Source organism: Tremella mesenterica (assembly GCF_000271645.1).
Source record: "Tremella mesenterica DSM 1558 unplaced genomic scaffold TREMEscaffold_9, whole genome shotgun sequence".
Taxonomy (NCBI): Eukaryota; Fungi; Basidiomycota; class Tremellomycetes; order Tremellales; family Tremellaceae; genus Tremella; species Tremella mesenterica.
The window spans coordinates 229,145-256,922 of NW_006711233.1; the positions used below are offsets into that span (position 1 = coordinate 229,145).

General features: G+C 48.1%; 9 protein-coding genes across 9 annotated transcripts; 3 read left to right on the top strand and 6 right to left on the bottom strand.

The window, feature by feature from the left end:
* Positions 1-114: 114 nt before the first annotated feature.
* TREMEDRAFT_63757 (uncharacterized protein) lies at positions 115-1,939 on the bottom strand (the record flags this gene model as incomplete). The annotated part of the gene is made up of 2 exons (XM_007006076.1): positions 115-1,308; positions 1,355-1,939. The coding sequence occupies 2 exons, from the start codon at positions 1,937-1,939 to the stop codon at positions 115-117; spliced, it is 1,779 nt and encodes a 592-aa protein (XP_007006138.1).
* Positions 1,940-2,327: 388 nt separating this feature from the next.
* Positions 2,328-5,065, bottom strand: TREMEDRAFT_63758 (uncharacterized protein; the record flags this gene model as incomplete). Its single annotated transcript, XM_007006077.1, has 9 exons — positions 2,328-2,832; positions 2,966-2,974; positions 3,046-3,311; positions 3,410-3,521; positions 3,624-3,716; positions 3,802-3,862; positions 4,015-4,705; positions 4,743-4,838; positions 4,883-5,065. 9 exons carry the CDS (start codon positions 5,063-5,065, stop codon positions 2,328-2,330), a joined length of 2,016 nt encoding a protein of 671 aa, XP_007006139.1.
* Positions 5,066-5,410: 345 nt separating this feature from the next.
* On the bottom strand, positions 5,411-7,248 carry TREMEDRAFT_63759 (uncharacterized protein; the record flags this gene model as incomplete). The annotated part of the gene is made up of 3 exons (XM_007006078.1): positions 5,411-5,777; positions 5,829-6,812; positions 6,902-7,248. The coding sequence occupies 3 exons, from the start codon at positions 7,246-7,248 to the stop codon at positions 5,411-5,413; spliced, it is 1,698 nt and encodes a 565-aa protein (XP_007006140.1).
* A 943-nt stretch (positions 7,249-8,191) lies between these two features.
* Positions 8,192-9,265, bottom strand: TREMEDRAFT_63760 (uncharacterized protein; the record flags this gene model as incomplete). Its single annotated transcript, XM_007006079.1, has 5 exons — positions 8,192-8,471; positions 8,502-8,640; positions 8,670-8,690; positions 8,824-8,931; positions 8,980-9,265. 5 exons carry the CDS (start codon positions 9,263-9,265, stop codon positions 8,192-8,194), a joined length of 834 nt encoding a protein of 277 aa, XP_007006141.1.
* Positions 9,266-12,011: 2,746 nt separating this feature from the next.
* Positions 12,012-13,496, top strand: TREMEDRAFT_63762 (uncharacterized protein; the record flags this gene model as incomplete). The annotated part of the gene is made up of 2 exons (XM_007006080.1): positions 12,012-12,413; positions 13,092-13,496. 2 exons carry the CDS (start codon positions 12,012-12,014, stop codon positions 13,494-13,496), a joined length of 807 nt encoding a protein of 268 aa, XP_007006142.1.
* Positions 13,497-17,279: 3,783 nt separating this feature from the next.
* TREMEDRAFT_63764 (uncharacterized protein) lies at positions 17,280-19,654 on the bottom strand (the record flags this gene model as incomplete). Its single annotated transcript, XM_007006081.1, has 5 exons — positions 17,280-18,588; positions 18,639-18,987; positions 19,115-19,252; positions 19,316-19,528; positions 19,582-19,654. The coding sequence occupies 5 exons, from the start codon at positions 19,652-19,654 to the stop codon at positions 17,280-17,282; spliced, it is 2,082 nt and encodes a 693-aa protein (XP_007006143.1).
* Positions 19,655-20,853: 1,199 nt separating this feature from the next.
* Positions 20,854-22,628, top strand: TREMEDRAFT_63765 (uncharacterized protein; the record flags this gene model as incomplete). Its single annotated transcript, XM_007006082.1, has 4 exons — positions 20,854-21,888; positions 22,087-22,119; positions 22,410-22,501; positions 22,532-22,628. 4 exons carry the CDS (start codon positions 20,854-20,856, stop codon positions 22,626-22,628), a joined length of 1,257 nt encoding a protein of 418 aa, XP_007006144.1.
* A 753-nt stretch (positions 22,629-23,381) lies between these two features.
* On the top strand, positions 23,382-26,269 carry TREMEDRAFT_33081 (uncharacterized protein; the record flags this gene model as incomplete). Its single annotated transcript, XM_007005951.1, has 11 exons — positions 23,382-23,534; positions 23,588-23,684; positions 23,745-23,841; positions 23,902-24,054; positions 24,276-24,564; positions 24,734-24,801; positions 24,853-24,943; positions 25,111-25,353; positions 25,489-25,543; positions 25,786-25,903; positions 26,188-26,269. The coding sequence occupies 11 exons, from the start codon at positions 23,382-23,384 to the stop codon at positions 26,267-26,269; spliced, it is 1,446 nt and encodes a 481-aa protein (XP_007006013.1).
* Positions 26,270-26,408: 139 nt separating this feature from the next.
* On the bottom strand, positions 26,409-27,378 carry TREMEDRAFT_57375 (uncharacterized protein). The gene is made up of 2 exons (XM_007006045.1): positions 27,298-27,378; positions 26,409-27,058 (listed from the first exon to the last, which is right to left on the bottom strand). The coding sequence occupies exon 2, from the start codon at positions 26,972-26,974 to the stop codon at positions 26,645-26,647; it is 330 nt and encodes a 109-aa protein (XP_007006107.1). The 5' UTR covers positions 26,975-27,058; positions 27,298-27,378; the 3' UTR covers positions 26,409-26,644.
* Between the last annotated feature and the right edge of the window lie 400 nt (positions 27,379-27,778).

Below are 27,778 nucleotides of genomic sequence, written 5' to 3' on the forward strand. Positions count from 1 at the left end.
TGATAAAAAAGTCGTTTTGATTAGCTCATCGACTGGTATCATCGGTATTGATGGTATGAAGGGGGTAAAATGTGATCTGGGAAGGAAGGGACTATGAATTTCTTGACAAAACACTTACTCGTGAAATTTCTTCTGCCATTGGAATGCCGGTGAACGATCAGAAACTGACAATCCGAGTCGATCAAGAACTAGAATGTAGATTGACTGAGAATCGGAGTCATTTTTTTCAACAGACTTTGACGCCATGCTGAATGCCCCAGGCCTGGAATATCGCTTCACCGCTCCGCAGAAAACCCCATAGCATCGGGGTACCACGCTACCTTGAAGAGGCTTGAGAGCCGTTTGATACATCTTGGCTTCATGTAGGAATACCTCCTTTGCTTGAGCTGGCGCGTATCGTTTGGAAAGTGTGGGCATGCAGATCTTGATGGCCACGCGGATGGGAGTCGTTCTGAGGCCGGGAGGGATGACAGTCACGTTGTTGCCCTTTTCATGAACCATGTTATTGAATTTGGGGTTTGATTCATTATCTTTCTGCCAACCCCATAAATCTCCTCCGAAAACATCGCCAAAGTGACCTGAGCCGACCTCAGGCGTAGACGTCAGACGGATGGACAATTGACGAGGTCCGATGTCTGACGTGGAATCCGAGATGAAAGAAAGAGTCGAGTTAGGTGATCCCAATTGTATTTCAGTCTGCGTGATCGGGTCTATGGCTTTCAGGACGAGGTCGGTAGTGTCAAGAGTCACGTTGCCATTGCTGAGGTGGAGTTGAGGAGGAGCAGGCGATGTTCCGGTCGAGTTCTTCTGCAACGGCTCACAAGTGACTTTTTCCTTTGAGAGGGGACAGATGGTGAGAGCGACAAAGGTGCTGAAGAATGTAGGCGAATATTCATCGAGCAAGGAAGTAGACTTGATGTCCATGATGGTGGAAGTCGTCGGTGTGATGTGAACGATTGGGTTCGAGCTTTTGGCTTTGCTTGGAGGTGACGATGACCCAGCCATGACGATATTTTCAATCGACTTGTTGAGAACTTCGCATGTTATCTCGTCAGCCGGGGCGTCCGCAGGGCCTTCTGCCTTGAAAGAAGAGTGTTCCAAATCCACGGAGACTTCCAATCCCTCAGCAGCCTTCGGATGACGGACGGATACTTCTGACGAACGCTGTCGGTTTGTCTTGGCCGAATCACGGTTGACAATGTCGGACACCGAAATTGAATTGTCATTTTCTCGGACAAAAAGAAGCAAATGATTTGGCGCCATGAGCACAACTCTCCGGCATTCGGCATCGCAAGTTGTGTCAAGAACCTATGGACGTCAGCCAGCTGGCATCAGAGGAATAGGGAGGACGCACCACATGAAGATATATCAGAGCTGGAGAAGATTGACAAGAAAAAGGCCTGGAACGACATTCATCATTCAATTCTTCTTCTTGCCCGCGGCATGTGATGGACAGGCCATCGGGCTTTTGTACCAGATCGACGATGGATTCGAGGACCTCATCGCCTTGGTAATGTGATAGGCAGATCGTTGCGAAGATATCTCTTTCATATTTTGGGTCTTCTCCGCGGCAGACCAGTTGAGTGATGCTATTTCCGAATGAGGTACGAATATAGTTAGGCCGTAATCGGTCCACTCGCATCTGTCCTGCACCATTCAAATTCCGGTTGTTTGGCAGTAAAAAGTCGATGACGTCGTGACAGAGCCCGAGGTTTGTCTTGCGAGTACGGGGAAAGTCCTCAACAGAGGGCACGTCGAGGGCAAGATGATCGAGGAGTTCGATATGCAGATTTCTCAACAGATGAGGGGCGAAACGAAATTTGGTGGTCGTGGGATATGTCGCCCGATGCATTCCTCCCATGGCCAGATCTATGTCAATCACGAAGTCGGTAAGGCAAGTCTCCGGGTCTAGTGTTAGAAGCTGCTGGATGGGAGACATCATCTTTGGCTGACGAGATGAAATGACTTTTACTGAACCGTGAGAGAAAAAGAAGAGAAAAAGTTTAGGTGTTTAAATGAACGCTTCATATGAAACGTCCAATATATTCCCCCTATCTTTGATCATCAAGGCTCATCTTCACATTCTCCTCTCCTCAGGGCGGTCCATATTGTGATCTGTTTCAGTTTCTGAACCCTTCGTTTCGATACTCATCGTACAGGGACAGGTAGAATCATCTTTTCCAAAAGGGGCAGTGGTGATCGCATCGATAGGGTGCAGTGATGGCGGATGGGGAGTGATGATGATCAAAGATAACAGGACGAAGCGAAGGGTAGTCGAAGAAAGGGAGCAGAGATGACGTGAGGTGACCATTTGAGACGGGAGCTCATCATGGCGGTTTCTGGGAGAATACCAACCCGACTCTGCTATCGTCCTCTTCCTTGATGTTCATTGTCACCAACCTCTCTGATCTCCTCGATCTTTGTCCCAGATGGCATTCCATATTTCTCACCAGATTCTCGCGTTTTGGAGTCGGTGATTCTTGCTTAATTTCCATTTGCCAGCCTTTGGTCTCCAGATTCTTCCTCTTATTCGGGCTGTTATTGTGTCCCCTGGGGTGGGGTCTCAGCTTTGCGTACACCGCACTGAGACTTTTCCATCTTTTCTCGTGGTCTCGAATCAGATCATCTTTCATAGCTTCCCAGTGACGATCGGATAGGGAGACGAGAAGGGTGACATATTCCAATTCTTCTTTGAGGCGTCGGACTTCCGCTCGTTCTATTTTGCTCGAAGTGTGTTTACGGTATAGACGTGGAGTTTCAAGGATGAATCCGACGTGAGATAGAGATCGGTGGCGCATGATATGACGTAAAGAGTCGACTCCTATTGTACCGCTTCCTATCAGCTCATCTCACACTACATTCAGGTAGGCGTCGAAAGGGAGGTGGCCAGTCATGGCATGGACGATAGTGTGGGAGGCGGTCCTTGATTTATGCAAATAAGAAAAGAGGATGTGTTCCAGCTTACCTTCCGATTCTGGCTGATCAGCAAACATCCATTGAGGGTGTTCATCCGTCAGGTGATATCACGAAAACCACTCAGCTCACCTGGAATGTACATCCTTCCCTGTACCATGTGGATAGACCGCTTCACTGACATGAACACATACGACGTTCTCCGCTCCCAACACATCTTCCATATCCGCGAAGAATCTTGCTAAACCAGAATCACTGGACAAATCGTAATTCCTGACATGTACATGACATAGATCAACGCAGAATTTCAATCGGCTCCGGTCCTTGATAAGATCCCGAACGTATCGAAGTTCAGCGAATGAAGTACCGATGACCGTGCCGGTCATTTGTCGACATGCCTCCAAATCAGCTCATATTTATTGAACATCTACACTTTCACCCTCTCGTTGCGATGTAGGTTGCATGACATGTAAGGGAGGAAGAACGAAAAACCAACCATGGTCTCAAGAACGAGTATAACGTCAGGACAGGACGCATGTAATTTGTCTATGTTGGCAGCTATCTGTCGTAGATGTTTTTCTCTGGAATCGTAATGTCCAAAACCGGGACTGCAGCTCAGCTATCTCCAAACCGTCGGCCATCCATTATTGCCACGCACAGGTCTGTAGGAGCATCATGTATATGAGAGGAAGGGTAGGAGATACACGTACTGAAGGACGAGATATTTCATACCAGACAAAAGGACAAGTCTCATTTCTCTCGCTATGCTGGTTAAACTGAGGTTGGTACCGTCTTTCTGTTCCCTGGTGCGTCAGCGTCTTCTCCCTTTTGGTGTGGTAAATTTCAATTACACGATGTCCAGTATCCAATACAGGAAGAGGAACTCACGGATGCGCAAGATTCTGAATATGAGAAGCATGTGGGAAGAGGTAGTTCCTGATCTGTGGGTCTGTCTATCAGCTGAGACTTCGAAATCGTAAGAGAACGAAAGGCTAAAGTAAATACCAAATGTCAGGTAGAAGAATATTCCGGAGGTACTGCATAAACCATGAGGAAGGGAAGAAGCAGGTCAGGCAGTGGAGAAGGTAAACTCTCACTCACCTGTTTCTGACAACTTTGACAAAGCTCCCCAAAAACCTTCCATGTCATTCTCTCCCCAATGATTCCCTTCCCCAACTCTCTTTTTAGGACAAACACAATGAAATCCCATCGCTCTCGCTCCAACATCCTGCATACGATTCAAGATCCCAGATTTGGGTCCGCGAGAGGTAGTGGTACTTCCTATCCTCACTTGTCTATCTGATATGGTGTCAAGCACGGCTAAAGCCTTTTTGATAGGACCTCCAACGATCAGACTTGACGTATTTTGAGAGCTCGTCTCAGAAGGGAGAACCGGGTACAATTCATTCAAATTCAGCTGGAATGGCTTGTGTCTTGATGATGGGGAGGAAGAGGAGGGAGTTTGCGATGATGAACCTGTGATAGTTTTTGGGCTCCAAGCTCGGTATGATTCGGGAGTAAATGTAGAGTACGAGCTACTAAGATCGATAGATAGAGGTGATTGCCTCCCATCGAAAGTGATTGAGTGTGACGGGGAGGTGATAGGGTCGAGTTTGATTGAGATAGAAGGAGATGTAGAGGTTGAATGTGAGCTTGATGTGTTGAATACACTCCTGCCCGAGAGATCAATCTTGGGTCCAAAGACGTCTTCCTCGACATCCTTCAAAATGGAAAACTTATTATCTGAAGTCAATCCCTCCTTACCACCCTTCGATGCGGGCCTCTTAATGTTCTGTCATCAGTAATTGTTCCCATCCAATCGCACTTACCTTAGTCCGTCTCCTGCTTCTCATCGCTGGGTAGCCAGAGCTTCTGGGTAGTGGTTTGACTGAAGTGCGAGGATCGTCCCACGAATTCGACCTTTTCTGAGATGAGTCAGCATGAGGCATGTTCAAGGACGATGACTTACTTGTGTTGTGAAAAAAGGTGAATCGCCCATTCTCTTGAGAAGCCTGAGCATTCGTAGATGCTTCGTTTTAGGTGACAATTTGTTCTTTACCGATGAGGGCGTCTGGGGTTGTTCATAAGTACAAGAATATTTTCTTGGCGGGGTGATTGACTCTGGCGTAGGATAAGGCATGATACGCGACATAACGACTTGATTAGCCAACTGAGTCACTGTCAGATATGTCGTATGAATATGAATATAAGTATGAGTATGAGTATGAGTGTGTATTTAATCTGAAGAGTACTTAGTGTGCAAGAAATAGATGAGTAGAGTCAAAGAAAGTTTTCCACTTTTAGTGCAGGGAAGAATTAGCAGCTCGGATGTGATTTTGTACCTGTCTCGAATGATCAAAGGATGTCCAGAAGGTATCCCCTAAGAACAACCTGAAAGTGGACGCGTGCTGTAAGTACATAAGGGATAGATGAGTTAGTAAGTCGAGTAACACCCCAGATCACATGCTATTACCTACCCGACCATAACCTCATGATATCAAGTCCGCATACCTCCTATCCTTCCATCATCCGCTTCCCCTCTTGTCTCCTGATTAGACACGCCCATTTCTGGAACCTCCCCCACCATGAACCCTGATAACGGTATTGAGACTTGCTGAGGTGTCGGGGCACTGACCTGAAAGGATGGAATGACCTGGGCGCTATCGATGGACGGCCGACTACCCTCTCGATCTTGTATCGTATTATCGTCTGATTGTGAAGGTGAACGGTGTTTGTCTTCAGAACCGAGATGCGAATTCTTGTTCTTCTTCCCTGGTCCACGTCGGCGAAGGATAGCATCGTATTCGCAAACATCCTCGTTTCGACGTGAACAATGATGACATTTCGGACGTCCTCCGTCACATCTGTGAGAACGTCAGCCAGATATCAAGTATGATTGTGAAGAGATGACTTACTTGAGCTTTCTCGCACGACACATATGACATGCAATGACCGCCTTTTGATCAGGATTCTTAGACGGGGGCATGGGTAAAGACATGTGCGCCTTCTTGCGCTTACGATCAGGGGATGATCTCCTAGGAGGCGTAGGAAGCGCTGTCGGTAGAGAGGGTGGATCTACCGGTTGAAAGGATGGTAGTGGATGTGACTGTTGTTGCCAGATCTTATAATCCTCATTCGAATGTGATGGTTTTAACATTTCCAACGCCCAAGATCCTGGAGGTGCAGAGCAAGCCGATGTACCGGCAGATAGAGGACTGAGTCGAGAAGAAAGTGCTGATCGACGTGTTTGAGCGGAAGGTAATGCAGAGGGAAAAGGTAGTGGAGGTGAGGATTGCGACTGGCCGTGGACTCGGATCTTCAACACAGGAGGGAGATTATTTTGATTAGAGATTGAATCTGATTGAGTCGGATCAGCCTGGGTGGGTACTTGGACGACCGGTTGAGGTTCAAGTTGAGGTTGCGGTTGGGATTGAGTGGGAACTTGTGGTTGTGATTGGGTGAGGGGAATGGACGCTGATGTTGAAGATGTTCCCATGGAAAAATCGAAAGGGAAGACGGCCTTTGGAGCGTGAGTGGTGGCTGGCGTATGGTAAAAGTTGGAGAACCCCACAGTAGAATATACACCCTGGATCGGATCCCATTTCCATACGTCCTCCGGTAAAGCAGGTGCGACAAGATCGGGTGGAATATGAACTTGACTGAAATCTTGTAGCGCAGCCTCAAGAGCAAGATCTTGCATGGGTGTAGATGTGAGATTCTGTAGTTGAGCTTGTGATTGAAGAGCCGATTGCGTTTGAGAAAGCGTATGCGGGTTGTCGAGTAAATTATAAGAAGAAGAGGAAGAGGTCTGGGCTTGATCAAGATTAAGTTTTGCTTCGAGCAGCTGAGTGAAGCGGTCACCGGTTGCCAAGTTTACCATTGGATGAACGAACTCGTCACTAGGAAACAAGATCAGCGTTATTCTCCGTAAAAGTCTATAAAGGACGTAGGTTCCAGGAGAAAGACGATGATGAAGTGAAGCACTCACAAAATGGATGGTGCACTCTTCCTTTTCTGACCTTGCCACCAATCTTCTCCATCCGTAGGCAAGACGCCCTCGGGAAACAGCTGTGGCACCGATTTGCGCTGAAACCTTCCCATAGGTATGGTCGAATGAGAAGGCATTTCAGAGATGGACATCTGGGGCGCAGTGGAGTTGGAGGAAGACGGTCCGGGTGCCGATGATTGAGTGGGGAAGGCGGGGCCCGATGATGATGATGATGATGATGTGGGAAAAGTGGGAAGAGGAGGGAAGATTGGGAATTGAAAAGTGTTATAATTTTTGGTATTACTAGGTCCCGCCTGGAGTTGTTGAGAGAAAGAGGAATGTTCCATGATGTTGATCATGAACCCACCGAGGGCGTGTATGATATGAGAATAAAGATTGGGGTAGAAACGCGGGTTTGCGTCTCAAAGGTATTCAAACGTGGTTAGGGTCAAGGGGTGGGCGAAAGGCAAATTGTGATGCTAAAGATATTCGCTGTGTGGTTCCTTCATCCGCCGAGCGGTGAGGATAGTTGGTTACTCGTAATTTAAAAGTGGAGTGATTGTTTGATACCGCTTCGGTCTTCTCGGTGTGAAGTGGAAACGGATATGTTTGAGAAGAATAATAACGGCCGTTGTGGTCGGACGAAACGAAGATGATCAAAGGTCGGCTTTATGGATTTGAATCCTTATAATCTGGGCAGATCCTTAGAGACGAGGAGACATCGAAGGGTGACTGTTCCAAGGCGGTGTACAGGTGTATGTGACGTCGGCGATGTACCAGTACACGCCAAGTTAAAGACTAAGGCGATAAAGGTAAGTAAAAGATTAGATGAGCAAGGGAAAGAAACATGTCGGACTCGGAGGAGATGATGGGGGTTCACTCCGTTACTTCGGCGATTGACCATCCGATTACAAACGTCGCATGGCAGCACGCGGTGCATAAGTCACGGTTAAACTTTCACACGGACACGGATCACACGGAGCAACAGAGCAAACTCAGGCGAAGGAGCATTAATTGACACATGACAAAGAGGCGACGGCTTTTGAAAGAATGTCATAGCACAGCATATGTACAACAACTAACTTATCTCACCTCCACACTACTAATCTCTATCCTATGCAATTATCTTCTCCAACACCCCCATCACCTCTTTGATATCCGTTCCCCAGAAGCAAGTTTGAGAAAAAGGGCGATGCTTTGGCAAGGACGCGTGCAACGATCAAACGCCGGATGGCCGTGCAATTTCTGTCCAATGAAATATCAATCAACTTGCATCTTGAAACGTCCTCTTCACCCCCTGTCTATTCTTCTCCCACAACGTCGGGATCCTCTCCTTCGAGGTGTCCCTCCCTTCCTTCGTACTAGCTCCTTACGGCGATTGCTCGTCATGGTCTGGAACTTGAGAGGAAATTGATCCCTTCTTTCATATCCGTCGGTCGAGGCTTCGAGGGTGGGCCCATAACCTCTCGGTACTCCCGGACTCCGTATATAAAATTTATCGGACCATGAATGGAGACAGGATACCAAGACGTCCACTCCGGGCACCACCCTAGTCTCGTCCGGGCACCACCTGCCACACTCAGGGTATTCAGGCACGTACCATCGGAATTTCAGTAACGCCGACCACGCGACGGACATGAACTCGCCACTGATCGGGGTTTCAATAACGCCGACCTCCACCACAACGACGCGACATGTCTGCTCGCTACCTACCAACCTGTCCTCACCACCACTAATCTCTTTATCGTCATTTTACTGGTAAACTCACGCTCTTTTTCACACACACTGTCTCTACTCGTCTCAAGGATCATTTTGATACTCTTCTCACTCTTTTACGACTACTTTTCACCCACTTCTGGCCCTTCGCCTTCTCAACCTGCGCCCTCCTGACTACCACCCATCAAATTGCTATAACTTCTTACCGAGCAATCGTTGTATTCTCTCGTATTCTCGACGCTGTTCTACTGCTCTCTGCGAGTCTATGAGTACTCTTCTCATCCAAAAATGTAAAAATCTGACTTTTACAGGATCTCGTCATCATCATCACCCTCGCCACCCAACTTCTCTCGGTGAAAGACTTTTTTTGCTCTTCAAAAACACCTCTTCAGCCTTGGTCAATAACTCGACACTGTTCTCCTGTTGTTCCTGAGCTGTGAGTACTTGTTTTATCATCAGAAGTGAAATGCTGACTTCAATAGGCCTCCTCAACATCAAAATCCTCGCCACCACACCAAACTGCTCGAACAAACTTTTTTCCCGCGATAACACATATGCAGCGACACTGATCCCTGGTTCTTCCTGAGCTGTGAGTAGTTGTTTTACCATCAGAAGTGAAATGCTGACTTCAATAGGCCTACTGAACATCATCATCCTCGCCACCACACCAAACTGCTCGAACAAACTTTTGTTTGCTGTTCAACAACACATCTTCAGCCTTTGACAATAATTCGACACTGTTCGCCTGTTCTTCCTGAGCTGTGAGTACTTCTTTTATCGTCAGAAGTGACAATCTGACTTCCATAGGCCTGCTCAATATCAAATCCTCGCCACCGAACTCCTCTCGAAAAATTCTTTTTCCTGCGATAACACATATTCAGCCTCTATCGATAACTCGACGCTCTTCTCCTGGCCTCTGCGAGTCTGTGAGTACTCTTCTCATCGAAAAATGTAAAAATCTGACTTTTACAGGATCTCGTCATCATCATCATTTTCGCCACCGACATCCTGGCAAAAAAAAATTTAATTCTTCAACAACACCACCCCCGGCGTCGTAATTTGTCGACATGTATTCTGCTGGTCTCGGGCTACGAGTGAGTACCATTTTTACTGCATGAAGTAGTCATTCTGATGAGTTAGATGTCATCACCGATTCTTATCCAATCATCACCACCCTCATCACCAATTCTGGATCGTTTTTCACGGTCCCCTTCTATTAAATTCAGTCCTCATCACTCTCGGTCTCCTTCTATCATACCAGAGACTCAGCAACCTCGTGACCACGACTACGATGATGATGAACTCGATAACCTGCTAGCAAATTTAGAGCTCGATGTTCGCGAACCAATTGGCTTCGATCGTGTGGCTCACCACATCCACCCCCCCTTCGATCTTGAACCTCAACCAACCATGTCAGCAGCTCGACTTCATACCCAACAGGCTGCCATGACCCATACCGTGTGCATTGTCACCTTGCGAAGCAATGAACCTAAAGGCAAGCTCGAACTACAATGTGCTCATGGCGGGGATGGTCGGTCACATCGTTCTGATGACTTTGAAGATGTTAGAAAACGACCTCGTACTACCAAGCAAAACAACTGTCCCTTTTCTATCATATGGCGACGAGAGACGAAGAAGATTGCTCAAGAGGCCAACCGTGAACCCCTCTGGATCCCCTACATCATCGAAAATTCTCACACCCATGAACCTATCCCTCTCCTTCATTACTCTTTTATTCGACAGGCTAGCCGTTCTCCTGAGGTACTTCAGTTCATTAAAACCCTCCTCAACAGTCCTCACACTCTTCGTGGTATCGTTGCTGCCGTCCACCAACATTTCGGTGATAAAGTGTCTCTGACATCTCAAGATATTCAAAATATTCGAACTCGTCATGAGAAATTACTTCGACAAGGGCTTTCAGCAACTGAAGCAGCTGTTCGACGGCTCACCGATAACAACGACCTTTTTAAAGTGTTCACCAACAGTAAAAAAGAACTTTGTGGCCTCGTCTTTACCACTCCGTCAGCCAGAGCCATGACTCATTCGTATCCCACCGTTCTTTTTATGGATTGTACTTATCGAACAAACCGTTATCGTCTACCAATGCTACACATCTCCGGTTTTACTGCTACCAATCAAACCTACACCTCTGCATTCGCATTTTTAAGTCGAGAAGTGACCGAATGGTATTCCCTCGCGATCAAAAGTTACCTCGAACTCATGGGCCCAATCAACAATGATATCAAAGTTATCGTGTGTGATCGAGAGATCGCTTTACATAATGCTCTGTATTTCCACCTCCCTCATGTCCAATTGAACTTTTGCCGCTGGCACCTTCGAGAAAACATCAAGGTGAACTGTCGTAAAAATTTTCAGTCCCTTTATAAAGAGGAATGGGTGGAGAAGTTATCTGAGTTTGGTGATCACTTCATGGTGGATATCTGTAAAGCAAAGTCTGAAGAGTCATTAGATAAAGCTCTGTCTTCAATGCAGACTCGGTGGGGACATGAACAGTTGGATGGTGCGAGGGCTTATGTGAGACAATTGGTGGATGATCATAAGACACACTTCGTCTCTGCTTTCATCGATAAACACACTCATCTTGGTCAAACATCAAACTCTCGACTCGAAGGAAACCATAACGCATTCAAGACACGCCTTGTCACGAACTACGTCGCGACACCTCGATTACTCCACCAACAATGACCCTCCTTTGGCCATCAAAACCCCATCACGCCTTAACCTCTTTACTCTACACGTAACTCAGGACTTCTGACACCAAGTACGGCGAAGTTAGACGGAGTTAGGCTAAGTAGGAACAATGGGAGCAGAAGTACGGCGAAGTTAGACGGAGTTAGGCTAAGTAGGGACAATGGGAGCAGAAGTACGGCGAAGTTAGACGGAGTTAGGCTAAGTAGGGACAATGGGAGCAGAAGTGCGGCGATGTTAGGCGGAGTTAGTCGAAGGAGGAAGAGGATGGCCGAGGGCTCGGGGAAGTTGGACGAAGTGCGTTGAAGTACGTCAAAGCGCGAGAGGGTTGGATGAACGTCTAGGAGGAGTAGATAATATTAGCTGAGAAGATCGCTGAAGTTCTTCAGCGATCCTTGATTGTTGTCAGTAGTGAAAGACAGATAGAGATAGCTATAAATCAAGATACATCGCCATCAGTAGAACAAAACCCTAGTTAGAGTAACTACGCCGAAGTACGCCGTAGTTACACCCCTTTCGACGTCTGCGCCCTCCTGGTTGGGTGAGACATCGACTCAGAGCGTGAAGTTAGCCGAGGTTCGTCGACCGTCGGTCTATTAAGAAATAGTTGTTCGACGGCCGTGACAGTATCAAGGATCGCTCTTACCGACGACCCGTGCGAACCTCGGAGAAGTACAAAGATAATATGGAACCAGAAAGAAGAATTACACGAGGGATGAGTAGGGATGGAGACAGGATGGAGGAGAACGAGAGGAGAGCATTGGAGGAGCTTAGCAGAGCAATGGGGCAGGACCTTGGAGTGGAGGATAGTGTGGGGGGATCAATTCAAGGAGATGAGTTCGTTCCACCGGTGCCTTCTAACCCTCCTTCTCCTCCGTCTAATGCTCTCCCACCTGCGGGATCCCCACTTGGATCAGACCAAACCCCACGCCCAAGAGAAAACACTGGAAGTACGGCAAACTTGGGAGAAGAAGGAACACAAGGGGTGGTGTTGGCCTTGATGCAGATGGTGGCGAATATGAACAAAGACATGATGGAGGAGAGAAGGCGTAGGGAGGAATGGGAACAGAGAAGAGAAAGGGATACAGTGGGCGGGATTGCAGAAGGGATATCAGAAGGAGTGAGGTACGCCATGGGACGGCAAACTTCGGCGACCCCAAGCGTAGTGGGCGAACAACGGAAGGGGATAAAGCTACCTAACCCAGACCTCTGGAGAGGAGATCGGAACAAGTTAACCGCCTTTCTGTCTGAGTGCGACGTACATTTCGAATTGAACTCTCATCTTTTCCCCGACGACACTAAGAAAGTCTTTTTCATGATCTCTCATCTACGCGAAACACCTCTTCTTGCAGTGCAGCCCGATCTATCCAAAAGACCTCTTCCTGAGTACCTCACGACACACGATCAGTTCGTTAAGTACCTCAAGACTAACTTTGGTGATCCAGACGAAGAAGGAACTGCGGCCCGACAACTTAACGACCTCAAGCAAACCGGGTCTGCTTCGGACTACTTCTCCGCCTTCCAGCGACATGTTGCGATTCTTAAGTGGTCTGATGATGGAAACCTAGTTGACCGAGCCAAGAAAGGACTAAAATCGCACCTTCTAGATGAAATTGCAAGACACGGTAGATCGTTTGGGACTGTGAAAGAGCTATTGGAGTTTGTGATTCCCTTGGACAACCGCCTGTGGAGGAGACAAGTGGAGAAGGAGGCAGAGAGGAAAAGGGAAGGAGGGATAAGGACAACGACAGTGGTGGAAAGTCAGAGGACGGAGAAGAAAGAAGAGAAGAAATGGGAAAAGGGGCAACCTTCGGCGCAGGGTGGTGTCCAGGCGGCTATGATGTCGACGGTGGTAAAGAGTACACCGTCAAACATCGACGAAGTTCGCCGAAGATGGCCTAGGCCGAGCTCCGATCTGAGGGAGACAAGGAGGAAGGAGGGGAAGTGTACCGAGTGTGGTGAAGCAGGACATTGGCTGAAGGAATGCCCTGTAAGGGAGGCTAAGGTTAAGGTTGGACTGTTGCCTCCATGGGGGGAGAAGTTCGGAGAACGTGGTGGAGGATCGGGAGGGAACGCAGTACCTCTCGGACAGAGGAGGAACTTGAATGCGGTTGGAGGAGAAGTAGATTTGGAAGAGGACCAGGGAAAAGAAGAGGACCTGTCGCAGTAGGCGAGGCTCGGCGGGTCCGCCATATTCTCTCGGCCACCATTCCCAAACCCATAAAAGAAACACAGCTGATGGAGCCAGAGGATTGTGAATACAAAAATACACCACTCAGTACCCCTTGTTCATGCAATGTCGATAATCATCTCCTCATCCCTTCCGTTTCCAGAGATCAACCTAAATCGGACATTTTCATTAATGGAATAAAGCTAACTACGCTCTGGGACACTGGAGCTACTTGTTCATATATAAGCCCTAAGGCAGCAGCGAAGATAGGTGTAGAAAAGAGGCGATATCAGGTGAGCGTACCCGTTCACATGTTCGACGGCTCGGTGAGTGTCGCTGGACCCATCACCGAGTTTGTCGAAGTCGGATTTAGTTTGACGAAGGACGCCGAAGTGCGATCTGTTTGTCTCGATGTAACAACGCTCTGCGACGCAGATGTTGTGATAGGGTGGGATTGGATGAGGAAGGAAGGGGTTGTCCTTGATGGAAGAGACAACTCGGTGAAATTTCCCATCCCAACCCCACCAAGTGCGGCGAAGTTAGCGGCCATAGGGCTGCCGACTCTGACGGACGCGATAGACCTCCGCGGCGAAGATGAGCTTGAAGAGCTGAGCCCGGAGGAACAAGACGAGTTGTTCCAGGTAGTTCCTGAACAATACCACCAGTACATTGACGTTTTTAATCCGAAGAAGGGAGGAGAGACCCTTCCCCCTTCAAGGTCCTACGATTTGAAGTTTGAGCTTAAGGAGGGGGCGAACCTTAAGGTCGCCTCCCTCTATGCTCAAGGAGAAGATCAGAGACGCGCGCTGAGAGACATACTAGATCGCGAAATCGCCGCTGGCCGAATTCGGGCAAGTAACTCGCCATACGGCTCACCAATGTTTATGATACCGAAGAAGGCCGAAGGACAATGGCGAATGGTCATCGACTATCGAAAACTGAACGAAGCGACCATACCAGATGCCTACCCTCTCCCTCTAATAGGTCAAATTACCGAAGAACTTGGAAAAGCAAGGTATTTCAGCAAACTAGATCTAATTGGAGCATACCAATTGTTGAGGGTGACAGAGGGACATGAACACCTGACGGCGTTCAGGACACAGTATGGTATGTTTGAATCTCTGGTTGTTCGTGATGGGCTGCGAAACGCCCCCGCGGTCTTCCAACACTTCCTAAATGAGGTGTTTAGAGAGCTACTAGGGAATGGAGTCGTGGTCTACATTGACGATATCCTCATTTATGGGAATACGTTGGAGGAATTACGAGGAACTACGGCGAAGGTCTTTGAGGTACTGCGGAAGGCGAGCCTGTACGTGAAAGCTAGTAAGTGCGAGTTCGAAAGAGATTCGGTGGTGTTTCTGGGTTTTGTGGTATCCTCTAAAGGTGTATCGGTGAACCCAGAATACATTGATGCCATCACTTCCTTCCCACGTCCTAAGAATCTACGAGAGTCAAGGGGATTCATTGGAGTTGTAAGCTACTACAGGCGCTTTGTCCCCAACTTCTCGAAGATTGCTAGACCTATCAATGACTTGACAAGGAAGGAGGTACCATTTGTATGGGGAGTCGAACAGGAGTCAGCCTTCAAAGAGTTGAAGGCTAGGATGTGTACTGCGCCGGTGTTAGCCCATTTTGACCCTACATTGAAGACGATATTACAGACAGATGCGTCGTTCTTCGGCTGGGGGTTCATAATTTCGCAGATCAACACGGCTGGTCAAGAACACCCGGTAGCTATTGAGTCTGGTGCTTTCAACACAGCTCAGCTGAATTATACGGTAGGAGAAAAGGAGTTCCTCGCTGTAGTGGAGGGTTTCAGAAGAAGGAGACACTTATTATTGCAGGTAGAAACCACAGTACTTACCGACCATCTAAACCTTACCTACTGGATGGAGCCGAAACAACTCAGTCCTCGGCAAGGTAGGTGGGTAGAGGAGCTAGCTAACTTCAGGTTTAAAATGGTTTATCGGCCAGGAACCCAGGCAAGTCTTCCAGATGGATTATCTAGACGGGCGGACTATCATTCCGGGAAAGGAAGTACCATGGTACAAGAGAGCAACCTTATCCAAGGTCTGCCGAAGTTCGACGAAGTTGACGCCACCACGTCGGAGTTGCGTCACCTCCTTCGAGCATTGCAAGGGACAAGGGAGGTAAAGGAAAATGATCTTGTGGACCCTATGGATCTAGTACTTGGAGTTCAGGAGGACGAAAACATAGAAGGGGTCAGAGAAGAATTATTAGGAGTCGTTTGCGCTGAGTGTTCTCATCCTACGTGTAACGATAACGTGCAGGAACCAGGATCAATCACCGAACTACGCCGTAGTTCGCGGTCTCCTCTAATCCTTCGTGGGGGGTGGAACTCAAGAGGTTTCCTCACATTCGACGATCGCATTTATGTGCCGAACTACGCCGATGCTCGGCTGAAGATCATGAAAATGCGACATGACTCGGCCTTAGCTGGTCACCCAGGTTCAGCGAAGACCCTTGAGCTAGTTCTAAGGGACTATGTCTGGATTGGAGTAAGGAAGGATGTTGAGGACTACATCGCTGGATGCGCGGTATGTCAGAGGGCAAAGACTAATAGACAGAAACCCCATGGAGAGCTTAAACCACTGGAGGTAGCTACGAAACCTTGGTCTAGCATCTCGATGGATTTTATTGAGGAGCTGCCAAATTCCCATGGATATAACTCCATCCTGGTAGTGGTGGATCGGTTGACCAAATGGGCCATTTTTATCCCGACTACGACAAAGTTAACCGCAGCCGGCCTATCAGAGTTGATATTGGACTATGTGGTGGCCCAGCATGGGTTGCCAGAGAATATAGTATCGGACAGGGGATCGAAGTTTACCTCCAAGTTCTGGAAGAATTTGACCGATAGTCTCGGAATAAGACTACATCTCTCTACTGCATATCATCCACAGACTGACGGACAGACCGAACGAACCAACCAGTCTTTGGAACTGTATCTTCGAATCTTCACCTCCTATCAGCAGAACGACTGGTCAAAGCTACTCGCTCGAGCTAGCTTTGCTTACAACAACACCCAGCACTCTGCGATAAACAAAACCCCATTCTATGCGAACTATGGATATCACCCTCGTTGGGCTGAAGAGATAAAGGCTAGCGAGGTCGAAGTGCCCGCTGCTACGGTGGTGGTAAAAGACTTGACTGAAATACACAAAGATTGTATCGAAGGAATTGAGAAAGCTAATGAGAAGTACGCCGAAGGATACAATAGGAAACACCGGACTACGCCGAACTTCGCGGAAGGAGACCTAGTGATGCTGTCGTTAGAGAATATTAAGACGAAGAGACCAATGAAGAAGTTAGATGTTAAGCAAAGTGGGCCGTACAAGGTAGTACGGCAGGTAGGTTCTCATGCTTGTAAATTGGAATTACCAGGAACGATGGCAGGTATCCATGATGTATTCCATGTCTCCTTGCTCCGTCCTTATCACCCTCCAATATTTCCTGGTCAGCAAGCTGAGCCACCTGGGCCAGTAGAAGTAGACAATGTGGGAGAGTCTTGGGAGGTAAAGGATATTGTGGACTCTAGAGTAAATAAGAGGTCAGGAAAGTTAGAGTACTTGGTGGAGTGGTTAGGTTACGAAGGAACAGACGATTCAGTATCATGGGAACCAGTGGAGAACGTCGATGGAGCTGATGACATATTGGCGAAGTTCCACGAACTTCACCCTACTAAGCCGAAGGAAGGGCGCCTGCGAAGGGCTAGGAGATAGAACGTACTGCATACAACATAGGATTACAGCTACGTACCGCTCACTTGTCCTTACTCTTACCCTTACCTTTTCCTTTTCCTTTCTCCTTCGATCTACTCGGTCCCGCGGGATTGGTATGGAGGCTACCGATGACCGAAGGTAGATCGAGAGTCTCAGACGGGAACGCAGTAGAGAGAGAAGCATTCCATGCCCGATTCATAGCCCCAAAGAAGTCACCGAAGTCCTGGACATCTCGAGCAGCTTGCATGCTCGGAGTCCTCCACAGAGAACGTATGGTCCGTAGACACTCGAAGGGAAGACTGAGGAGGTCGAGAGCAGTCTGGGCGGAAGCTGGGACACGAGAACTACTACGGCGACCTAACCAGTCAAGGGACGGTGGTGGCTCATACGCCATAGGAGTGACTAGGAAGGGGGTGTCGAACAGTCTTCGGCGAACATTGGCTATCTCAGTAAGGCTTCGGCGAGAGACGTCCGCTAACCTTGTCCTTGCTTCGTCGTCCAGAGCCTCAGTGTTGACTACATCTACTAACGCCGCAGTGAGATTGTTTAAAGCGTTAGCTTGACGAGAAGAGAAGTCAAGCAGGAGAGATGTATCATTTCGGGCGGCCTCGAGCTGAGTAGTGAGACCGAGGACGAGAGAACGATAAGTGGCGAATTCCTTTTCGTCCTCAGGAATACGGACGTCCAGGGAGATACGAGGGTGGACGAGGGACAACCGGGGAGCAGAGGGACCAGCACGCTGAGTATCTTCACCTTCCACATCACCATCATTGAAGGCAACCTCCTTCTCTTTAGATTTCCCTTTTGATTTCTTTAAAGAAGACTTCGGTGTCTTCTGGGAAGCAGAGGGAGGGGTGACGGGAGGGGCCGCCGAAGTGGCCGGAGGAACAGAAGGACGCCGACTTCGGGTGCTGTGAGCCGGAGGAGAAGCTACCACTGGAGAGGACGGACGTGGCGCCGAAGGACGAGAGGCCGAAGGACGGGAGGCCGAAGGAGCAGAGGCCGAAGGACGGCGAGAAGACGAAGGAGGAACAGCCGGGAGACGTGATGGGCCGGCCACAGGAGCGAAGGGCGACGGCGACGGAGGCGACGGGCGGAGGTCCGGCGAAGTACGGCGAACCGACCGGAGAGACGAAGGCGGTACCCGCGAACGGGGGACAGACGCTGGAGTCTGGGGAGGGGGGAGAGGAGAAGCGTCGAAGGGACGGGGCGGGATGTCCCGGGCAGAGGAAACGGGACAGAAGGAGCAGGGGCCAGACGTGCATGAAGCACAACGGAGGGCCTTGTTGTGTGGCCTGACTGCCTTGAGGCAGGGCCAGTTTGGACGATTATACGTGATAATCTCACGTCTACTAATTAGCAGGAGTAACTTCGGCGTAGTACGAATAGGTGGACTCACCGGCAACGATCACACGCTTCGTCAACACCAACCGCGATCCAACGACCAGGCTCGGACTTCATCTTCTCCCACAAGTACTCTTCTTCCCGCAGTGATCTCTTCACCCGTTTGGGCGAAGGCTCCCCTCTGGGAGAAGGGGGGGGAGCAGCGACGGGGGCGGCGGGAGCAGGACCGGCGGCGGCAGCAGGAGCGATGGCGGCGGCAGAGCGGGCGGCGGCAGCAGCGGCGGCAGCGGCGATGGCGTTGGGGGGGGGGAGAACCCCGGAAGGGGGAGAACCCCGGAAGAGGAAGAAGAAGAGGAAGAAGAAGAAGAGGAAGAAGAAGAAGAAGAGAGGGAACGGCGTCGTTTCTGGCCCACAATTTGAGCAGGGGGAGGGGCAGGAGCGGCTGCGAGTTAGCAATGTCTTGGAGAGCTAAAGAGCAGATAAACAAGGCCAAGTTCGGCGAAGGTGTGAGAGGTTGGACGAAGAACTCACGCTCAGGACTATCTACGTTGTTGTCCTCTACACTAACCGCCACCATATCATCATCCGAGTGTTCCTCTAACTCGGTTTCACCCTCCGACACGATTCTATCATCCTCATCACTATAATCACCCCCTTTTCCTTCGAAGTCTGACTGATCGTCCGACTCCGAACCACTGAGCGACTCCTGGTCGGAGGAGGACGGAGACTCACCAGGACGAAAGGCGGGCGTCCTGCGGCGAGGGCTGGCGGCAGGAGGGGAAGCAGAGCGAGAACCAGGAGGAGGAGAAGCAGAGGGAGAACCAACGGGAGGACCGGCGGGAGGAGAAGCGGAGCGAGGAGGCGGGACATCGCCAGACGGCTCCCCCAAAGAGAGGGTGCCGAGGCCGAGGGAGGAGACTTGGCGAGATCTGTCGCCGAAGGAAACTGAACATCAGCCAAGTCCGGCGAAGTAAGGTAAGTGTCGAGGAATAACTCACGAGCAGACGACACCATACCACCAAAGTTCCTCATGGCGGCGAAAGGGTTAGAGGTGGGAGTAGGAGGGGCCATGACGTTAAAAATACTTAAAGAAATAAAAGATGATTCAAGGTAACAAATCTGTTTTCTAGGTAAGAGAGATAGAAAGTTTTGAAAGCAGATGGGAAAAAGAGAGAAGCTCGACGAACTGCTCAGTATTTAGTATAATCAAACCTAAACCCTCGTCGTCAACATGCAGCAAACTTCGCGTTTCATCAACAAAAGGCATCGCAGGGACGATCAAAATTCCCACGCTATAGTGTCTCATCTCAATATAAGCGAGGGTTACTTCGACAAACAACGGTGTTGTTCGGCTGCCATTCAGGAAGCGTGTCTCACCTACAAAAGACACAGGGCTTCTTACGGCAAACCTCGACGAAGTTAGGGGAGTCTCATTGTCGGGTTTTGGAGTGAAAGGAGGCCCAACTACGAAGTGCGGCGCAAAGAGCAGAAGGGTGAAGGATGGTCATGGGGAGGGAGAGAATGGGGGTACTACGCTGCTAAGTTCTCTTGACACGACAGAGGTGTAATCGCTCACGAGGACGTTCGCGGCTAAAGAAGGGGGCGACTGTCACGAACTACGTCGCGACACCTCGATTACTCCACCAACAATGACCCTCCTTTGGCCATCAAAACCCCATCACGCCTTAACCTCTTTACTCTACACGTAACTCAGGACTTCTGACACCAAGTACGGCGAAGTTAGACGGAGTTAGGCTAAGTAGGAACAATGGGAGCAGAAGTACGGCGAAGTTAGACGGAGTTAGGCTAAGTAGGGACAATGGGAGCAGAAGTGCGGCGATGTTAGGCGGAGTTAGTCGAAGGAGGAAGAGGATGGCCGAGGGCTCGGGGAAGTTGGACGAAGTGCGTTGAAGTACGTCAAAGCGCGAGAGGGTTGGATGAACGTCTAGGAGGAGTAGATAATATTAGCTGAGAAGATCGCTGAAGTTCTTCAGCGATCCTTGATTGTTGTCAGTAGTGAAAGACAGATAGAGATAGCTATAAATCAAGATACATCGCCATCAGTAGAACAAAACCCTAGTTAGAGTAACTACGCCGAAGTACGCCGTAGTTACACCCCTTTCGACGTCTGCGCCCTCCTGGTTGGGTGAGACATCGACTCAGAGCGTGAAGTTAGCCGAGGTTCGTCGACCGTCGGTCTATTAAGAAATAGTTGTTCGACGGCCGTGACACGCCTCAAGAATTCGTATAGCGATACAGGATGTATTTTCATGGAAGGTGGTAGATCAAGTCTGAATGCAAGGGGAGATGATGTGGCTTCAATGATTTTGAAGGTTCAGGACCCCAACCTCGTCTCTATCTTCATCAATGTCAAGAATCGAGTGTCAAACTGGTCACTATTCCTCATGAACAAGCAGTACGATAAAGCAACCTCTGGCAAAATCGATAATGATGACGAGAGCAACATGTATTCGACATCAGTGGGCCTCCCTTCTGCTCGGCACATAAAAGAAGTACTTGAAAATGATGGTACCATTGCTCTCTCTCCTCTCCATCGTCATTGGCGTCTTCTCAACCCCTACACCTGGCCAGACACGATCAAACAGGCCACTGCGAAAGTCAGTGGAGATATTAGTGGGGTTCATCCACTGCTAGGGCCTGAGTGGGATGTGGATAACGATACGAATCGAATTCGAGACCCCCACCTGCGAAGAAACAAGCTTGCTTTATCCAGGAAGAACAATCAGAATCCCCCTGTCCCCTCTATCACTCAGATCGACTTAACGAAGGATAATGACGATGATGACGACCTGTTACCTGTCGAAAACCCCTTCTTTTCACCTCCTTCTCCTACTCTTCCTCCTTCGCCTAAAAGAGGCGTAAAATCGAACCCCTCACAAATGTCTAATGATGTCTCTCACACCGGCCGTCTCCACACTCAGTCAGAGAAATTCATTGGTATCAAGAAAAAGGCGAATCGTCCCTGTCCCCTGTGTGGTTCAAGAAGTCATGGTCCTAAGAAGTGTAAAAGGGCTAATGAACATCGAGAGAGGGATCCTGAGGCCTATGATCGCGAGGTAAAGGCGTATGATGCTGGAGAAACGACCTGGACAGAGGGATCGGTGTTGGGAACCAATGCTGCTCTGGAGAAGAGACTAGCAGAGCTTCAGGAGACGGTTGCTGGCCTGACTAAGAGTATCCAGGAGGACAGAGATAAAAGGGAGAAGGAAAATCGGCCTGTAGTGGTGAGGACAGAGGACAGGATGGTGAGGAGACAGGATGTGATGGCCGGGACAGGTTATCTGGTGGGTTTCTCATATGATAATGACATTTCTCCTTCCCTCCTTCTCCCGCTCTCTGTCCTGCAGTCATTCCTGGCTATATTGCTCTGTCTCTGTCTATATTGCTCTGTCTCTGTCTATATTGGCCTCACGATCTCGAAAATTTTCACTCTTCTCTTAGTCTCTTACTTCTAAAAGTTTCCTGCAAGCTGATTGGTCCAGGAGACACCAGGAAACGGCCAATATCCACCGAATGTGAGTCTCTAATACTGCATTTTCGGCTGTATCCGATGGGGGGTCTCTAATGGACAGGTACCCCCATTTTTCGACATTTATCCTCCTGAGGAGAGGTACCTACTACCCCCCCCTCTTCCACCTACTCTCCCTCCTCTATCCTCTCAATATTGGCCTCCCCATTCCTCCCAGGGCTCTTCTAGACATCCCTATGGCTCATATTATCCTCCTGGACATTGATAGATAGGAGAATGCATGGACAATGACCGGAAATGACATGGTATAGCTAATATTGACATTGACGATGTAAGAGAAGAGTGAGCAGAGCTCGCGGCGTTATTGAAACCCCGATCAGTGGCGAGTTCATGTCCGTCGCGTGGTCGGCGTTACTGAAATTCCGATGGTACGTGCCTGAATACCCTGAGTGTGGCAGGTGGTGCCCGGACGAGACTAGGGTGGTGCCCGGAGTGGACGTCGGATACCAAGTGGTCCTCCTCTTCTTGACCGATGCTTTCTGTCATGACGACTAGATGTTTAATCTGTACGAGTACTGGCCACAGATTAGACTTTCCAATGCTGGAATCGAAATGCCGTGCGTGTCGAACGATCAACTTGATTGATTTCCTTTGCCTTCATCAACCAGCTTATTGCTCTCTGTCCAGACAATCCCAAGACTTGCCCGCTGCGAGCTACTGACGGTGCGGAGTAACAAACAGACATGCGGAGGAGAAATCGGTAGACATGGAGGGACATGCCAACGAGGAAATCGGGAATTCCCAAAAAAGATTGAAATTGCCGATCCCTGCTCGGCCGTATCCGATAACAAGTCCTCGACATGCAGTAACCATGACTGATGCGAGACCCTCACCCATTGACTTCTCTCCATGTTCGGGCAAGGCGTAGAAGTCAGCGTTTGACGTAGATTGTAGATTTCCGACGATGTCGGGCCCAGTTCATGCTTCCGATCCACTAGGTATCCCCGTGCCTATCCTAGGTAGCAACAGATCTTCTCAGTCCTCCCAATCCGTCAAAGACACCACGGCAACACCACCGACCGATACTATTTCCAAAAGTTTGGCGGATGATGAACACCTGCAGGAATCATTTCAGGATGGGGTACGTGAAAGGGTCAGTGTGGTGAGCGTGTCCAGTGAAGGAAGTTTCCGGAGAGGTGGTTTGACTGAAAGAGGGGTATTGGAGAAACAAGATTTCGAGAAGGAATGGGAGAATGATGTGGTATGTTTTCTTTAGCTACTCCCTACTTCCTCTTGACTTGTAACACCATGGCGTCGTTCTCAAAGTTTAAGGATAATGAAGCTGACATCGAGGTCACTTGGGATGGCCCAGATGATCCGGCCTGTCCTATGAATTGGTGTTCTGGAAAGAAACTGAAATGTTTGATATTATATGGTTCTTCTACCATGTGTGCGACCTTTGTGAGTCATCATATCGTTTCAGCTTGATGTTCTATGAAAAGCTAACCAAGTAGACATCATCTATCTTCTCCTCATCAGCTGGATTCGTCGCGAGGGATTATCATATATCAGAAGAAGTCGCCTTACTTGGACTTTCACTCTTCATCCTTGGTAAGTCCATCTTCCTATCTGTCTATTTGACCTCGTGGGACGTTGTCGTTTGACCTTTAGGATTCTCACTCGGACCGATATTCTTTGGACCCGTTTCGGAAGTTTATGGAAGAAAGTTAGCGATTGTACCTCCTCTTTTTATCTTCATCTGTTTCTCGTGAGTTCCACTTTCCCTCTTCTTTCAACACTTTGTTGGTCCGTTGAACTCACAATTCAGAGCGGCTACAGCTACAGCCCAAGATCTTCAAACAATTTTCATCACTCGTTTCTTCGCTGGAGTGTTCGGTTCTGCGCCGGTTACCATCGTCGGTGGCGGACTAGCAGATATTTATAATCAACGACAAAGAGGTTCTGCCATTGTTGTGTATTCGTAAGTTCTTCTTCCTCTCACTCTTCATGAGTCTCTTGAGACTCTACACGTCTTCTGCTTACCACTGAAACGACTGGAGTCACTAGTGAGAAGTGCACCTCTTCACTGGATCGGGGTCTCTGATGAAGATTACTTCGACTGAATCTGGGTTGATTATCATCTGAGGGGGGGAGGGGGGGGGGGGCATCCTGATAACAGTGAAGAATCGAGCTAATTGTTAGACTTTGTATCGTCGGAGGTCCCACAGTAGCTCCCATCATCGGTATAGCCGTTTCTCAAGCGTTGTCATGGAGATGGACAGCCTATATTCCAGTCATCCTCACATCCATCATTACTTCCCTAGATTTTTTCTTCCTCCCCGAAACTTCTCATGCTAGTATCTTGACGGAGAAGGCTAGACGGATAAGGTTAAGGACGAAAAGATGGGGTTTACATTCTGCACACGAAGAGAAAGATCTTTCTTTGAAGAACTTCTTTCATAAGATGTTAATTATCCCTTTGAAAATGTGGGTCAAAGAACCTATGGTAACTTTGATAACTTTGTAAGTTTGAATTTCCCCCTTTTCTCAATCCTCGACATTTCCTTCCAATGTTACCACAATTTTTCACCGATATGATCCACATTGGACATCGGTGTTGCATCATACGTGGACAAGTTCACTTTTCGAGTACTAAAAAGATAACAGTGAAAGGTCGGCTGGTCAGTATGTTAACGATCAGATATGGTGGTTTCGCATATGGTATATTGTAAGTTATCCCTATGACAGTTAGATTTCCGACGCTGAATAACGTGATCAGATACATGCTTTTCGCTGCTGTACCCATCATTTACGGTCAACAAAGAGGATGGAAACCAGTACCTACCACATTACCAATCTTAGGAGTTTTAGTATGTCTCCAACTCCCTCTTGTTTTTTTCCTCATCTTTCATCCTGCTTCCTCTCTGTTGACTCTCTCTATCTTCACCCTGATCAAATCAGTGAAACTCAAAGATCTGATTGATAAGTATTGAATGGAAGTGTCAAATGATAAAATGAGAGAAAACTGATGTATAAGATAGGAACTTTAGTTGCAGCAGCGATAAATTGGATTTACTCTGAAAAATACTTTGCAAGATATCTCGATACACACGGTGGGAAAGCACCACCTGAAAGAAGATTACCACCAATGATGATTGGTGCCGTTGCTTTTCCCATAGGTTTCTTTTTGACCGGATGGACGAGTCAAAGTTCTGTTCATTGGTTTCCATCGGTATTGGGATTAGGTTTTGTAGGTATGAGTTTTTTGTTGATTCTTCAAGTGAGTTTTTCCTTTTCTTTTTTTTTCATCATTATTTCCCCATTTACTACGTGATAATCGTCCGTGTGATTTCTCATGAGCTTTCCTTGTGACTATCTATGGGGTTATGGGGTTATGTTGTAATTGACAAAACAGTCCGGTATGAATTATTTGATTGATGCTTATACTTCCCATGCTGCTTCTGCTGTTGGTCAGTCATTTCTTTCTCTCTATCCTAATCTTCTTCTCCTCATCTTGTCCACCTTTGTTTCTGTCGCTTACATACGACAACACGAGGATCCCTCCTGTGTACCTTCCCTATTCTCTCATCCATCTAACAGCCCATTAGTATCCTTTTCCTCCTCGGCAACTCTTTACACTGCGTTCATCTCATTTAAGGCTATACAATATTTTCCTATGCGATAGATTTTGTAGTATATCACTGACCTCCAGCCGCATACACATTCAGCAGATCTATTCTAGGTGCTGCTATGCCTCTCATAGCTTCTCCATTACTGAACAATCTCGGAACTCAATGGGCGTGTACTTTATTAGGATGTTTGGCAATATTGTGAGTTATCCACCTCCATCTACATCTACATCCATATCTACGTCTACGTCTACGTCTACAGTACTTGTTCCGTGTCTTCTTCACTTACTCGTTCAACCCATTATCGTCCGTACAATCTTCATACTCAGTTTTTTCCCTTGCACTTGAAGATCCCCCCTCTCTCCCCGATCCCCGGACTTGGGCAGACTTCCATACGATCCCCGTTCCCCGATGTCGGTGATTTAGAACTCTGATGGTCGATTTTCACATGAGCAGAAATGTTAGGGAAATGAATTGAGAGTCAGACTCGGTATCACGCCATTCCTCTTTTATCGATATGGAAGTTATCTCCGATCCATAAGTCGATTCGCTCCTCATAAATCATGACAAATCTTATCCTTATAACAAATCCCATCCCTGATCACCCCTCTGCTGGGCGGAAGCTAGAACAGAGAGTCAGAGTATATAGATTATAGATGATGAACTTCTGGGATTGGTTGTATGAAAATTTGTTCTCTATACATTTGTGATACTTCTATATTCCTCTATACCATTTGGTCATTTTGATGATCTATGAAACATATTTAATTCTATGACAGATATCTTTCTCTTACTATTCAAGATAAATCCTTCACTTACTCTACTCCCCTTTCATGCAAGACAACGACACTTTCTTTTTCTTACAAACAACCCATCAAGATTTACCACAAGATTCTATCCTCTTCAATATCACCTGACTTGTTGCTACATATCTCAACCAGATCACACTTCCTCATCACCTCGTTCATCAACCTGAATTCCCCCTCCTAACTTTTTTTCTTCCCCACCAACATCTTCATCCCACACTCCTCCCTTTCGTCGATGTACGAACCCCAACACAGCTATACTTCCCATATACACACCGAAATACGTGAGCCAAATGACCAACAGAGGATATCTAGTGCTCAATAGTCTATACATCGGATTAAGCGAATCGGTAACTTTGTCGCTACCCGCCGTGGTATTATTTTCCGTTTGAGAGAGGAAGCTGACTTCTCTCGGACCTAGATCGAGTAAACCTAGAAGAGCGAGAGCTAAGCCGAAGAGGATCATAGAGCCGTGTACTACGTAATGGGCTATACCAGTGTAGCGATACCATAACATGGAACGGAATGCGATGAGAATGAGGACGCAGCCCTGTGAGATTAGCCTTACTCCTGATCTGTTGACAACAGTTGAAAACCATACAATATGGGAAAGAGTAGGATGAGAAATGCAGAGGGGGTCTGAAGGAGTGAATTTTTAAATTGATTTAATTTACTCTTTTTTTGGGTGTGTGTGTGTAGATGGCAGAGAAAGAAGGACAGAAGTGAAAAAATTGCAGTAGACAGGAAACGAGGATAGAAGAGGAGGGGAAGTCGGGGGAGAAGACATACAGCCGTGGGGAACAACCACAAGACACCTGATAAAGCCTCATCAACAGGATACTGTAACACCTCCGCCACAGCTTTAGTGGCCTCATCTCTTCTCTGTTCTGTTATGGCATCATCTTCAGGGTTTGTAGCGTTCACAGCGTAAAGTCTCTCCAATGCCGCCAGCGTGTTCTCACCGATCTCAACCCCGTAGCTCTGTTCATCAGCCAGTCTTGGGATTGATCCCGGGACGAAACGTACGACACAAGTTTGAGTGATGATGAGTCCGAAATATTGAGAGGCAACAATACCTGGATCCTCTGATCGTCAGTCATTATGGATAGTGGTAGAGAGCAAGCGGGCTTACCTGGAGGATCAGGTTGTTGAGATAGTCTCAGTAGATATGCGTATTCTTCTTCGTAACTGCATGTCAGATGTGTGAAAGGCGATCACAATTCAGTATTGGCGATAGAGAGAACTTCAAATATGATAGTGATTGACTTAC